Source organism: Nansenia antarctica, assembly GCF_963989245.1.
Source record: "Nansenia antarctica genome assembly, chromosome: 10".
In the NCBI taxonomy this organism is placed as follows: Eukaryota; Metazoa; Chordata; class Actinopteri; order Argentiniformes; family Microstomatidae; genus Nansenia; species Nansenia antarctica.
The window spans coordinates 7,021,963-7,037,573 of record NC_137680.1 but is presented as its reverse complement, the minus strand read 5'-3'; the positions used below and the strand labels follow the sequence as shown (position 1 = coordinate 7,037,573).

Here is a 15,611-nt window from a genome sequence, read left to right as displayed (position 1 = left end):
TTTCTCACACAACACACCCTCCTCACACCACTGTAATCTCAGAGGTCAAGAGTCTTTATGGATAGTCCTGTAATTGATATAGGCTAATAATACGAACACTGACAGGTGGTTAGAATTCGGCGTTGACTAACTTATCTGGGAGTTTAGGGGAAATTCACATTTTATGATATTTTTATTTTTCCTTGTGTGTGCAGAGCCTCATGCCTCCCCTGTGTCTAGATATGGGGTCTTAAACCATGGATATTATACAGTGCATGCCTGGGTGTTCTGGGTTGTGGCCGTCAGTCTGACTGGTGAAAAAGCTCACCAAAATTGAAACAGCAACAACAAAACTGATTCTAACAGAAATGTCCAAATAGGACTGAAGCCCTTGACTCCCCCTAGACTCTAGATTGTATGAGATGGACAAATAATCGAACCAGGGACAATTTCATAATTGTATAATTACTCAGTCAGTTCATAATGTGTTACATTAAGCAAACAAACGTGGTGATATTGTAATGTTGAAACATGGTACAAGTGTGTGAATAAATCTCGCCCTCTCTCTCTCAGACCCCCCCCACGACACACACACGCGCGCGCGCGCGCGCAACCGGGCGGTGCCTGTCTATACATTCTTGTACAAACTTTTCCTACGTTCTTGCGCAGTAGCCGACATCCCCACTCTCTTCTCCATCGTGTGTGTCGACCACCTCGGTAAGGATGTTTGACTGTTTTCGGTCTTTTGCTAATTCTTAATTACCACACACTAGGCTAACGCTTATTATAGGTCGAGTAGCGGATCATGTAATTTACAGTAGACTACCTGCATTTATCTGTTATTATTATTATTATTATTATTATTATTATCTGTTATCTGTCTCGTTTTTCTTCCAATCCGCATTTCTCAGTCTTTCCGTCACATTCACATGTCTCTTATTTTACTTTTCTACTTGATAGGGCATACAGTACCAGCCTATGGGGGGACAGGACACTATGTGTCACTGACAGGTTCCTATTTTGAAGATAATGAGCTAAGATGTAAGGCATGCAACTTCACTCTTGAAAAGCTCACAACGTTTGTTAGTTAAGGTAGCCTAGAAATACTGAGGGGTTATTGGTGCATGCTGAAGCATGATGAACAATAGGCTACTCTCTCTGTCCCCACTGAGTGGATGATGCCTCCCTCACCTTAGCAGGCCCATATAAGTCTACAAGAGAGCAAAGTCTTTGTCTTCAACATGGAGCAACATATTCTGATTCAACATTCTGCATACTGCAGTAATATGGGGGAGTGAGAGTGAGAGCATGACAGAGGTATGTGCGATAAGAAGTGGGAGACTCAGACTGCCAAAAATGGGAAAACTGCAGCTGCCAAAGAATTTGCTTGTAGAGCCAAGGAAAACTAACCCATCCCCATCCTCTCTGAAATGCATTGTTAGTTACTTTGATTTAAAGGCTTCGGTGGGAGTCTGATAGAGTGGTGATTCACAGGGGGCATGGCCAAAGTGGGGCTTGCACCATCAACCCTGTACTACATAAAGGCTGTCACACTCACAGGGCACTGATGATCATTCTCTTTCACTCCTTAATTAACTACTCATTTCCCCCCTCCCTCCTCTTCCTCTCTCTCTTCGTGTAGCCTTCTGCCATCATGCCGTCTGAGTTGGAGCGGTCCATGGAGTCTCTGATCATGGTGTTCCATCGCTATGCCGATAAAGATGGTGATGGCACGACACTGAGCAAGAAGGAGCTCAAACAACTCATGGAGACGGAGCTTCCTACTTTCCTCCAGGTAACTTTCTCCTCTCCCGCTCGACTGTTGCTCTCCCTCATTTATAATAATAACTTTTTATTTGTATAGCAATATGTATATTTATACATTAATTCACCCATCCATCCATCCATCCATTTGCCCCTTACTCATTCACTCCCACTCACATCCCTCCTTAATCATACTTTTCTCAGTAAAAAAATGTACTCCAATAAAAACCCCATCAATTGGTATTATTCAGTCACTTGTTTCAACCAACATCTCCCCATCTCTCTCTCTCTCTCTCTCTCTCTCTCTCTCTCTCTCTCTCTCTCTCTCTCTCTCTCTCTCTCTCTCTCTCTCAGGCTCAAAATGACCCAGCCACGATAGATAAAATCATGAAGGATCTGGACCAGAATAGCGACGACAAGGTGGACTTTCAGGAGTTTGTGTCTTTGGTTGTTGGCCTGTCCGTTGCCTGTGAACAATGCTACCAAATCCACATGAAAAAGACTGCCAAGAAGTGATAGGGGAAAGGGCAAAGAGAAAGAGAGATAGGGAAAGAGATGGAGAGAGGAGTGATTGTAAGAATAAGAAGTCATTTTTTATAAATCATGTCATACATAAAGGCTGGCTTTGCCAAGCTGGAAATATCTGCCTGTTTTTGTCTTTCTTGTATTTGACACAAAAGTGTTCAGTGGGACACTGAGGTTTTGCGTTGTTTGTAATGTGTTTTGTTATGTTGTGTTCTGTAATATATTGTGTTGTCACTTTCATATCAGTTATATGTCAACGAATGTCGAATCAATTTATCTTTCGGACACATTTTTGTTATTCATTTCAAGCTGTGCAGTGGATCCAGATAAATACCTCATAGATGAGACTGGGTGGGTAGTGGTGGTCTAGTGGATAGTGAGTTGGACTTGTGATCGGAAGGTTGTGAGTTCAAATCCCGCCTGAAACCACACCACTACTAGTGTGCCCTTGAGTAAGGCACTTAGCCCTCAGTTACTCCAGGGGGAATGTCCCTGTAATTCGTAATTGTAAGTCGCTTTGGATAAAGGCGTCTGCTAAATGGCAAAATTAAATTAAATTAGACTGTAGAAACTTTGGAATGGACATACACTAATATCTCAAGGCTGCCCACCACACACACCCACACACACACACACACACACACACACACACACACACACACACACACACACACACACACACACTCTCATCATCATCGGTACCTGGACACAAGATCAACAGAGTAATTTCGATAGACCTTTATCATCGTTTTTAAATTAATTATCTCACTAAAATCATATTAAATCAAAAATGTTATCATATGCACAGGATGCAACTGTAAACAGTACAATGAAATGCTTATTACAAACTACCTCTCAACAAGTGCCAGTCACCTCAAAGTGTGTGTGTGTGTGTGGGGGATTGATTATCTCTGTAATAAGGCCAAACAGGTGTACTAAATAAGCAAAAGTGAGCACATACAGTCATGGACAAAAATATTGGCACCCCTGCACCACTTCCCCCAGCAAATTGTTGCAATTACAAAATGCTTTGGTATTCACATGTTTCTTAATATATTCTTAATAAATATATCACTGATATCATTACACACAGAACTCAAAAAATGCGCTGGCCAAAATAATTTGACTATTTATTAGAGTATATCAACTTAATATTTGGTTGCACACCCTTTGGAAAAAAATAACTGAAATCAACTGCTTCCTGTAACCATGAATGAGTTTCTTACACCTCTCTACTGGAATTGTGGACTCTCTTCTTTTCCTACTGCTCCAGGTCGCTCACATTTGAAGAGTTCCTTCTCTCAACTGCTGTTTGGAGATCACTCCACAGGTGTTCTATGGGATTTAGATCTGGACTCATTGCTGACCACTACTGAACTCATCTGTCCACAGGACGTTCTCCCAGAAGGATTTTGGCTTCCCCAGATAAGTTTAAGCAAACTCCAGTCTGTTTTATGTCTCTGTGTCTGTCAGCAGTGGGGTCATCCTGGGTCTCCTACCATAGCGTCCCTTTTCATTCAGATGGCGATGGATAGTGTGAGCTGACACTGTTGTACCCTGTGTCTGCAGTTCAGCTTGAATTTGTTTGAAAGTTGATCACGTTTTTTTTATCCACCATTCGAAAAATCCTTTTTTATTGCAATCTTTCATTCATATTTCTCTTCCGTCCACGTCCAGAGAGGTTAGCTGCAGTGCCGTGGGCTGTAAGCGTCTTGATGACGTTGTGCACAGTGGACACAGGAACATTAAGATCTCTGGAGGAGATGGACTTGTAGCCTTGAGATTGTTCAGGCTTTCCCACAATGTTGAGTTAGGGTTAAATGTTGCTCAGTGTGATACACACAGACACACAACACAAAGGTTGAGTCAACTTTTCTCCATTTTAAATGGTTGCAAGTGTTATGCACACCTTGAAACTGGAAAAGCCAAATGTGGTGGAACCCCAGAGAAACAGAGACAGAGGCCAGGAGAATATATAATGATTTATTATGGATGATATAAACAAAGAAATAGGCCCTACACTAACTAGTGGAAAAACAAACATAAGGTGTGATGCAGGCGATAATTATGGGGTGTGTAATTATACTATGTGTGTGTGCGTGTATGAGGTCAGGGGTGTTGTATTATGTGCTGCGATACTACCCTAGTGAGCAAAGTCCGAGATCCTTTTCGGGCCAGGGAGAGTGATCCATGAGAGAGTAGTCCAGAGGGGAGTCCATGGGTCAAGCCAGGGAGGGAAATCCAGATGAGAGTAGTCAGAGGGGGTCCATACAGAAAGTTATGTCCAAGCGTTGGATCTCCGTCTGTAGCAGGGTTAAGTAGGCGGCTGTCCAGGTGGTGATTGGGACAGCTGGGCTGAAACGTAATAGCCCACACCTGCTGCAAACAGAGCCAGAGATCCGGCCCACTCAATCCGGCCGGGAGGGGGCGCCAGAACGAGGCTCACGGGGGCGTGTCAGATTAGGAGGCACAACAGTACCCCCTTCCTCAGGGGAGGCACCGGACGACGGACCCAGGGCCCCGGGGTTGGCTCGGTAGAAATCCTCCAATAAGGACGGGTCGGCGAGATAGGACGCAGGCACCCAAGTCCGGTCCTCGGGCCCGTAGCCAACCCAGTCCACTAGGTATTGAAACCCGCGACCCCGGCGGCGGACCTCCAGTAGTTTGTTTACCGTCCATACCGGGTCCCCATCATCCAGGACACGGGGCGGCGGCGGAGCCGGGCTGGGGGAAGACAAAGGGCTGGCGGCCACAGGTTTCAGCTGGGAGACATGGAACACCGGGTGTATTTTGAGGGAGGGAGGAAGGGTCAAACGTACCGCCGTGGGGTTGACGATACGGTCCACGGGATAGGGACCAACGTACCGGGGGTTGAGTTTCCGGGTGGAGGTTTGGGAGGTCTGGAGGGGCAGGTCCCGGGCCAAGAGCCAAACCCTCTGACCTGGCTGGTAGTCAGGGGCCGGCACCCTCCGCCGGTTCGCGCTCCGCCGGGCGCGCTCGGTGGCGCGGAGCAACGCCGCCCTGGCGGTCCTCCACACGTTGCGACACCGGCGGAGATGGGCCCTGGTGGTTGGGACCGCCACCTCCAGCTCCTGTTGGGGAAACAGAGGGGGTTGGTAACCCAGGGAACATTCGAATGGGGACATACCAGTGGCGGCGCTCTCCATAGTGTTGAGGGAGTACTCCACCCACGGCAGGTATTTCGCCCAGGAGGAGGGATTGTGGGCGGAGACACATCGGAGAGCGGCTTCCAGAGCCTGGTTGGCCCGCTCGGCCTGCCCATTGGACTGAGGGTGGTACCCGGAGGTGAGACTGGTGGTGGCCCCAATGCCTCTGCAGAAGGCCCGCCAGACCTTGGAGACGAACTGGGGGCCCCGGTCAGAAACCACATCCGAGGGGATCCCGTGGAGGCGTACGACGTGGAGAGTTAGGAGGTCCGCCGTCTCGGCCGCTGTGGGCAATTTCGAGAGGGGAACGAAGTGGACCGCCTTGGAGAACCGGTCCACGATGGTGAGAATGGTGTCGCACCCCTGGGAGACAGGGAGCCCAGTAACAAAGTCCACGGCGATGTGCGACCACGGTCGGCTGGGCACCGGGAGAGGCTGCAGGAGACCCGCAGGAGGCCGATGGGAGGCCTTACTACGGGCGCACACCGTACAGGCGGCCACAAACTCCCTGGTGTCCCCCCTGAGATTGGGCCACCAGAACCTCCTCCCGATGAATGCCGCCGTCCGCCGCTCGCCGGGGTGGCAAGCGAAGCAGCTGGAGTGGCCCCACTCCAACACCCTGGCTCGGACAGCTGTAGGCACAAACAAACGGTTAGGGGGTCCGGTCCTAGGGTCTGGTTCGGCCCGCTGAGCCTGTCTCACCAAAGCCTCGACGGGCCAGGTTACGAACCCCACCACCCGGGACGGGGACAGGATGGTATCTCCCCCCTCAGCGACACCCGAATCCGCCTTGGGGAACTGGCGGGAGAGAGCATCAGCTTTGACGTTCTTGGAGCCGGGACGGTAGGTAAGGGTGAAGTCGAAACGACTAAAAAAAAGAGCCCAGCGGGCTTGTCGAGAGTTGAGCCTCTTGGCGGACCCAAGGTAAGTGAGGTTCCTATGGTCAGACCACACCAGGAACGGTAGTTTGGCTCCCTCCAGCCAGTGTCTCCACTCCCTCAGGGCCTCGTGAACCGCCAGCAGCTCCTTGTTGCCCACGTCGTAATTTTGGGCCGCGGGTTCGTAGCGCCGAGAGAAGTAGGCGCAAGGGTGTATCTTCTGGTCCTCCCCCGACCGTTGAGAGAGGACCCCCCCGATCCCCGTGTCCGAAGCATCTACCTCTACGATGAACTGTCTCTCGGGGTCGGGGTGGATCAGCACTGGCGCGGAGGAGAACAGGTGTTTTAGTGTGCCGAAAGCGGTCTCAGCAGCGGCGGTCCAGCAGAAGGGCCGTGAGGTGGAGGTAAGCGCAGTGAGCGGCGCTGCGACCTGGCTGAACCCTTTAATGAACCGCCTCACGAATCCCGCGAACCCCAGGAAGCGTCTAAGTTGGGTCCGGTCCGTGGGCTGAGGCCACTCCACGACGGCCTTGACCTTGGCAGGGTCCGCCCGCATCTGTCCGTCCTCCACCACATTACCCAGGTAGGTGACCGAGCTGGTGTGGAAAACGCACTTCTCCCCCTTCACGAATAAGCGGTTCTCCAGGAGCCTCTGCAGGACTAGCCGGACGTGCTGGTGGTGCTCCTCCACGGACCGAGAAAAAATAAGAATGTCGTCAAGGTACACAACAACAAAAATGTTTAACATGTCCCGAAGGACATCGTTGACCAGGGCCTGGAAAATAGCAGGGGCATTAGATAGACCAAAAGGCATGACGCGGTATTCAAAATGGCCGAGGTGGGTGTTAAACCCGGTCTTCCACTCGTCCCCCTCCCTGATGCGGACTAGATGGTAGGCGTTACGTAGGTCCAGCTTGGTGAATACCTTGGCATGGGTGAGGGGTTCGAAGGTGGAGCTAATGAGGGGAAGGGGATAACGGTTCTTTACAGAAATGTCATTCAGAGCCCGAAAATCAATGCAAGGTCTGAGCCCACCGTCCTTCTTGGATACGAAGAAGAATCCAGCCGCGAGGGGAGAGGAGGAGGGCTGGATGATACCAGAGTTGATGGACTCCGTAATGTAGTTACGCATCGCCTCCTTTTCAGGGAGTGAGAGGCTGTAAAGTCTACCTTTAGGAAGGGTGGCACCAGGCAGGAGGTCTATAGGACAGTCATACGGGCGATGGGGTGGAAGGGAGAGTGCCTCGTCCTTGCTGAACACCTGGGCTAGGTCGTGGTAGATGTGAGGAACCCCGGTGAGGTCAGGCGGAGTGATCTTAGACTTGGGGTCGCTAGAGGGAGACAGGGCGGAGCGAAGGCAGGAGGCGTAACACGTACCTCTCCAGCCTAGGATCTGGCCCGAAGCCCAGGAGATGTGAGGTTCATGTCTCTCGAGCCAGGGTCTACCCAGCACCAGGGGAGACGTGGGGGTCTGAAGGACAAAGAACCGGATCTCCTCGGTATGATTCCCGGAGATCGTAAGAGATATAAGCCCAGTGGTGTGGGTGATAGTTCCTAGGGAACGGCCATCAATGGCCCTAGGCATGATGGGGCGGTCTAGAAGGACTAGGGGGATGCCCGCCTGGTGGACTAAGTTTTCATCGATTAGACAACCATCAGCCCCGGAGTCGATGAGGGCGCTGACAGACAGGGTGTCCTTCCCCCAGGTGAGAGTGGCAGGGAATAGGCGACTGGGGGTGACCTGGGGCTGAGAGAGAGAGGTGTTGCTCACCAGTATGCCCCCTACTGGTGAGCTGGGTCTTTTGGCCGGACAGGACACGCCCGGATGATGTGCCCCTCCTTGCCGCAGTACAGGCACTGCTTGTTGAGAAGCCTCCGTTCTCGCTCCTCTCGCGAGAGCCGAGAGCGGCCGATCTCCATGGGCTCCCCAGCCCCGGAAGTAGCCGCGAGAGGAGGCAGCATGGGCAGAGAAGGGGGCGGGGTCGTTCCGGCGCGATAGGTAGTGGGGCCAGGCCCGTCACTATGACGTCACAGACGTGCTGGTGCCCCCCCAACTGGCGGCCAGATATAAAAAAAAAAAAAAAAATTTTTTTTTTTTTATTAATCTTCTATATTTTATGTTAAATTAAGACATAACAATTGAGAAACAATAATGTGTTTTTCATTTTGTTGGAAGGGATTCTAGTGACAACCAATCATTTGAAAAGAAGTTGAAATATTGCACGTTACTGCATGCTGCTGCTACCGCCATTTCAGCTGTGTGAGCCGACTCAGTCGAGCAAAGTCAGTGCTTTTTGTAGTAACGTTAGGCCTGCCTAGATAGATATACGAAAGTGGATTAAATCCTCGAAAGGTGCAGCTGCACCCAACCCCAATGGACAGAGAGATAGCACCAGCAGTAGCGACTGTGGGCCTGACACTACTAGCACCCGACTGCTACTACTAGCAACGTGACCCTTGCTGCTAATGTTAGCCCCCCGACTATTACTATTACTAGCACTAACGTGAGTTTAGCTACTAGCCCACCGACGAATGTTAGGGCTAGCCTTGCTAGCCCCCCGACGACTACTGTTCCTGTTGGATTAGTGGTGGAGCCGTATGACCTTGGAATGGACCAGCCTAAACAGGTTATTTTGAGCAAATATCCAGTCAGAATGTTTGGTGCAAAAAACGATCATTGGCCTCAAGCTGGAACAGGGACTGGCTTGAGTATTCTCTGAAAAAGGACGCCGCGTTTTGCTACGCGTGCAGGAAATGTAGGGTAGTGCAGCGAATTCAGGGTAAGTTAATATTGTGTGTGTGCGTGTGTGTGTGTGTGTGTGCGTGTGTGTGTAGGCACCCGCCGTGGTGATGTTTTGCTAGTTGTATTCTCGTCAGCTTTTTCAATTGGAGAGATGGGCTGTTTGCATGGTTAGGCTATATTTAATGTGCTTTGTGTATAACGTGTTCAATGATGAGGATTGATGTATCTGGCTGATCCTATTTGCTGTAGATGGGTGGTTTAATGTGATGATCACACGATCGGTCGGTCATACTGTATACCTTTTGCAAGTTTAAAAGTCTCGTAATTTTAGTTACGTAGGTTATTTTATTTAATTGTTGCTCTTGTAAGTGTGCCGGGTTGGTGCCAATTATTGACCTGTGTGCATTGTAATGCACAACTTGGCTTCTCCATGCTATAAAGGGGTGGTTTAAAAAATAAAACACAGAAAATAGATGACAGGTTTGTAATAAACCAGCTTCGCCTGTGTTATGTTATTTGCTGCATTCTGATAATTTTAGGTCTAATCTTCATCAGTAGGCTACGTGTCCAATTTAGCCTCTGCCACCTCCTATGCATGTCAGTGTTGCATGACGAATACCATAGCATATTGGATTATCAAAAATAGTTAATAATAATTGTGCCCCCCCATGCAGTTCATTGGCCCACCCTAAGACTGGGCCCTGGTGACGGGTCTGAGTGGGGCGCGTGACAGCTCGCTGGACGCGGTCGGTGCGTCGTACCTGGAGGCGTGCATCCATCCTAAGGGACAGGGTAATCAGCTCATTAAGGGTGCCGGGATCGTCGCGCACCAACAGGTCCTTGATGGAATCATGTAACCCCTTGTGGAAAAGGCTGAGGAGGGCTCCGTCATTCCAGCCTGTCTCCGTGGCTAGAGTACGGAACTCGACCATGTTCTCGGCTACAGAGCGGGAACCCTGGGAGATGGCTAACAAGCGGCCGGTTACATCCTGCCCGTCCTGGGGGTGGTCGAACACGAACCGGAACTCCGCTTTAAACAGGGGGTAATCCGTGGAGTATCTTGAACTGCTCCCGACAGCGGCTATGGCCCATTTGAGCGCTTTGTCAGCGAGTAGAGACATGATAAACGCTACCTTGGCCCCGTCGGAGGAGTACTTGGAAGGCTGGTGCGTAAATACTAATTCGCACTGGGTCAGAAAACCCCGACAACAATCAAAGTCACCATGGAATGGAGCGGGGCTGACTAACCTGGGTTCCCAGTGAGCGACAGGAGGATAGAGCGAAACGGGGTTCACAGGATCGACCGGGGGATTAGTCATCTGCCCAGATATGGAACTCGTGTCAGGGGGTGGTCTGCTGCCAGCGGCGATGAGGTCCAGAGAACGCTGGATGGAGGCGAGAGACCCGGACAGGGCGTCCATCTTCGTCTCGAGACTATTTACAGCCCCGACGGTGGCACGGGTGGTATTCTCCAGTACGGCTATCTGGCCTTGGACCGTGGGGAAGGCCTTCTGGAGCTCGGCCTGCAGACTGGTAAGTTGCGTAGCATGGCTATTTACCTCTCTGCGTAAATCTACGACTAATGGGAGAACCCCAATACCCGGGGAACCACCTTTGTTCTCTGGAGTTCCACCTTGGCTCATAATGGCTTGGACATACTGTTATGCACACCTTGAAAACTGGAAAAGCCAAATGTGGTGGAACCCCAGAGAAACAGAGACAGAGGCCAGGAGAATATATAATGATTTATTATGGATGATATAAACAAAGAAATAGGCCCTACACTAACTAGTGGAAAAACAAACATAAGGTGTGATGCAGGCGATAATTATGGGGTGTGTAATTATACTATGTGTGTGTGCGTGTATGAGGTCAGGGGTGTTGTATTATGTGCTGCGATACTACCCTAGTGAGCAAAGTCCGAGATCCTTTTCGGGCCAGGGAGAGTGATCCATGAGAGAGTAGTCCAGAGGGGAGTCCATGGGTCAAGCCAGGGAGGGAAATCCAGATGAGAGTAGTCAGAGGGGGTCCATACAGAAAGTTATGTCCAAGCGTTGGATCTCCGTCTGTAGCAGGGTTAAGTAGGCGGCTGTCCAGGTGGTGATTGGGACAGCTGGGCTGAAACGTAATAGCCCACACCTGCTGCAAACAGAGCCAGAGATCCGGCCCACTCAATCCGGCCGGGAGGGGGCGCCAGAACGAGGCTCACGGGGGCGTGTCAGATTAGGAGGCACAACAGCAAGTGTGATTTCTATATTGCCAGTAACTTACCACAGGTGCTGGCAATATAGAAAAATACAAAAAGGCAAAATATAAATTAAAGGAGCATCATTACATGTATACATTGATTACATTACATACATTACATGCTTAAAATAAAAAAAAATCTTAAAATGTTTTCAAAGCTGCCAATCATTTTGTCCAATCCATTTTTGGAGTTCTGTGTGGAATTAGATTTGGCTTTTTTTCTCTGCTTTTTTGTGTTGTTCCAATGCAAACAAAAGAAATGTGAATGTGAATACCAAAGCATTTGTAATTGCAACAATTTTCTTGGAGAAGTGGTGCATTATCTGACAGAAGTGCAGGGGTGCCAATATTTTTTGGCCATGACTGTATCAGAGCCAAACCTACCTGGTATGAGATGTCTTGAACTGAAGCGAGGACAACTAGCAGAGCCTGTCCATCCCAGCCTTAGCCAGGATAGCATTATTATCAGGTGGAGAGTTGCTGCTTAACAAGCCTCCCAATGTAGAGGTAATAGCTTGTGAAGAACCTATATCCCATACTATTGTTACAGTACGTCAAAATACATGACATGTATTGTCTATATCTTAATAATGATAATAATAATAATAATAATAATGCATTTTATTTGTATTGCACTTTTCCTTCAAAAGAATCTCAGAGTGCTAACCATCTTACCACTAGATGTCATGAGAACTCAGCAGTCTTCCTACTTCCTTCTGTCTCAGTCTTCCCTCCTCTTTCTCTTCTCCCCTTTCCTGCCCTGCCCTTTCTTTCCAACTCTTAATGATGAGGTCATGATGGAACTATTTTATCAACCCTAACCCTAAGTAACACTTAACGTTACGGTATAATTTAATTAACTGTCCATATGCTAATTACAAGAGCTACTCACCATAGATTAGATTAGATTAGATTCAGCGTTATTGTTATTGCAGAGTACAAGTACCAGACAGCGAAAATACAGTTTAGCATCTAACCAGAAGTGCAAATAGTGAGATACATGAAAACATGAAAACATGACAATGATAGTGATTACAGTATGGCAAGTAAGGTAGTTTAGATATACAGTTATGAGCTATGTACAGTTAAGGTAGATTATGTACAGTATGGTATGTACAGATGTATAAATAGAGCCTATATCAAAAAAGGTATGTGCAATGTGCAAAAATATAGTATGTGCAAAGGTAGTATTTGTAAACAGCAGTAGTGCAAAGGGTAAATGAGTGTTCACATTGACCAGCGCTGTGTGCAAACCAGCAGTAGTGGGGGGGATGCTGAAAGTCGTTATACACTATAGAATAGGTATACACTATAGAATAGGTATACACTATAGAAGGTATAGTGTTGCCACAATTAGCTCTCTTGTTTTTTTCTTATTTGAGCTTAGCGCAGGCATTGCAACACACGCATTAAGCTTGAGATATGGTCAGAGCGTGAAGAATTATATTGAAGCAATGTGAAGAATTAAATAAGTATATACTGTATGAGAAATATGCAGAAGAGACATTACTAGTCTAGGCAACACTAGTGGCAGAAACACCAAAACCACCTACTGTAAGACACTTTATGTGGAACTATTTAACATTTACGATTGAGTCATCCTTTGGAATAGATAGTGTGACGACCCTCTCCGCCCTGTCTGCCTGTTGCCTGTGTTTGTGTGTTCGTGCTATCCTTGCAGGCATTGGAGGTGGTCGTGGCAGAGGTTGCCTGTGTCTGTGTGTTCGTGCTATCCTTGCAGGCATTGGAGGTGGTCGTGGCAGAGGTTGCCTGTGTCTGTGTGTTCGTGCTATCCTTGCAGGCATTGGAGCCTGGTGGTCGTGGCAGAGGTTGTGTTTTCACATTGGCAGCACCTGGGGGGTATTCCACGTATGTTGATTAGTACATTCGCAATTAAAAAGAAAGCCTGGTGGGGCGCTTAGGTGGCGTAGCGGCCGGGTTAAGCGTTGACCATGTAACCGCAGGGTCCCCGGTTCGATTCCGGCCGGGGACATATCCTGCATGTCATCCCTCCTCTCTCTCACCCAACCTTCCTGTCTAAATATCTACTATACCTGTCAATAAAAATGAAAAATATGAGTGGGACTTCCCCACTCAGAAAAAAAAAAAGCCTGGTTTGAGCAACTCTCAATTGGGATTTAAGCCTCAAGTGATTCCTTGAATTAGAATCAGCCTTGTGTCATCAATGTTCACGCAAGTCCAGGAGGAGGTTCAACAGGAGGTTACATCATATCAGGCTACATCATATCAGATCACCAGGATGGCAGAGAGGATGTTGGCTGCCTCTATTAGATCATTGTGTTCTTTTATTAATAATAATAATAATAATAATAATAATAATAATAACTTTTTATTTGTATAGCGCTTTTCCTGTAAACGTTGCAGCTCAAAGTGCTCCAATCATTATATAATCATTCACAGGGCTTTGTGTGACTGGGTCTTTAAAGTCTCTCTCGAAGCCCAGTTGCAGTGTGCTCTCCGCCCTGAGACACCTTTGTTTTCTGATTGACGTTTGGCTTTGGTTATTGTGCCATACAACAATTACACCTACACACTCTTCCTCTCAGGCACTCACCTACACTGCTGACTTGATGTCCACTGACTCCGGCGAATGTTCTGTACTGATCCTACTAGATCTCAGTGCAGCTTTCGACACAATAGATCATGGAATTATGTTACATAATTACATACATTAGGGAGTGGGTTGGCATCTCGGGGAGCGCCTTAAACTGGTTCGCCTCCTACCTTAAAGAGAGAGGTTTCTCTGTGGCTGTTGGGCCTTTCAAATCTGACCCCACACCCCTTCCGTGTGGTGTGCCACAGGGTTCTGTGCTAGCGCCAATCCTCTTTGCACTATGCACATATGCGGGATGCGGGATGCGGGACACAACATGCGGGATGACCTGGCCTGGAAGGACAACACTAAAGGCACCATCAAGAGGGCACAACAGCGGCTATACACCCTGAGATGCCTCAAGAAACAACACAGCAAGAAGGAGATGCTGGTGGCCTTCTACCACGGCGCAGTGGAGAGCATCCTCACCTTCGGCATCTCCAACTGGTTCCACAGCTGCACGGCAGCGGAGAGAAGCGATCTACAGAGAGTCGTGAGAACAGCACAGAAGATCACCGGCGCCCCCCTCCCCTCTCTGGAGGAGCTGTACAAAACACGCTGTCTCAGGAGGGCCTCCAAGATCTCCAAGGACCCGACCCACCCTGGGCACGAACACTTTGTCAAGCTGCCCTCGAACAGGAGGTACAGGACCCCGGCCGCTAAGACAAACAGACTGAAGGACAGCTTCTACCACAGGGCCGTCAAGGCCCTGAACACAGAAAAGGCCTAAGTTCTGGGCCCAGGACAGTCCGGACGGATTGTATGGCAGCTAGTGCTGAGGCACAAACATGTACATTTTCAAGCCTGCAAACTGTGACACTTTAAAATAATGTGAAAAAATACTTTCTTGTGAAATATGACAACCCTAGTTGACTATCTGTGCAGTATAGTACAGTGGATTGTGTACATAGCCTCTATTGATGTAAACCAGCTCCTTACCTTCTTGTGATTTTATGCATCTATGCTTTTTCTAAAATGTGTTTCTTTTTCCTTTCCTACACACCAGGGGAGCCTCCCCTCCTAAATTTCGTTGTTTGGTACCTGTACTGTAGCAATGACAAATAAAGTCTATCTCTATCTCTATACATGCTCCCCTTAGGCCTCATTATCAGCAAGTTCAGGGGTATCTCCTATCACTGCTACGCAGACGACATCCAACTTTACTTCTCCTTTAAACCAGACAAACTGGAGAAACTCACCACCCTACAACAGTGTCTGTCCACCATTGAGAGCAGGATGGGCAGCAACTTTCTCCAACTCAATGCAGCCAAAACAGAAGTATTGATTCTGTTCCTAAGTGCGTGGCTACTCTAGAAGTAACCACGCACTTAGGGTCCCTTAAAGACAATGTTTGCCCCCATCTAAGAAACCTGGGTGTTATTTTTGATAACAAAACTTGAAACTTGAAATGAGCCCATCCATTTGGATAAACATGTGAAATCTCTGACACGTAGGCTACCTGTTTCCTTCACCTCAGAAATATTGCTAAGCTCCGGTCCATTGTATCCCACTCTGAGTTAGAACTGTCTGTACATGCCTTTATCGCATCCAGACTCGACTACCGTAATTCACTGTTTACCTGTCTCAACAAATCATCTGTAGCACAACTTCAGCTGGTCCAGAACGCGGCTGCCAGGCTGCTCACCAGGTCCAAGAGATCATGCCACATCACCCCCATCCTATCATCCCTGCAC

General features: G+C 48.4%; 1 protein-coding gene across 1 annotated transcript; it reads left to right on the top strand.

The window, feature by feature from the left end:
* The first annotated feature begins 653 nt into the window (after window positions 1–653).
* Window positions 654–2,387, top strand: s100a10b (S100 calcium binding protein A10b). The gene is made up of 3 exons (XM_080540887.1): window positions 654–696; window positions 1,622–1,774; window positions 2,098–2,387. Exons 2-3 carry the CDS (start codon window positions 1,634–1,636, stop codon window positions 2,257–2,259), a joined length of 303 nt encoding a protein of 100 aa, XP_080397013.1. The 5' UTR covers window positions 654–696; window positions 1,622–1,633; the 3' UTR covers window positions 2,260–2,387.
* The last annotated feature ends 13,224 nt before the right edge of the window (window positions 2,388–15,611 follow it).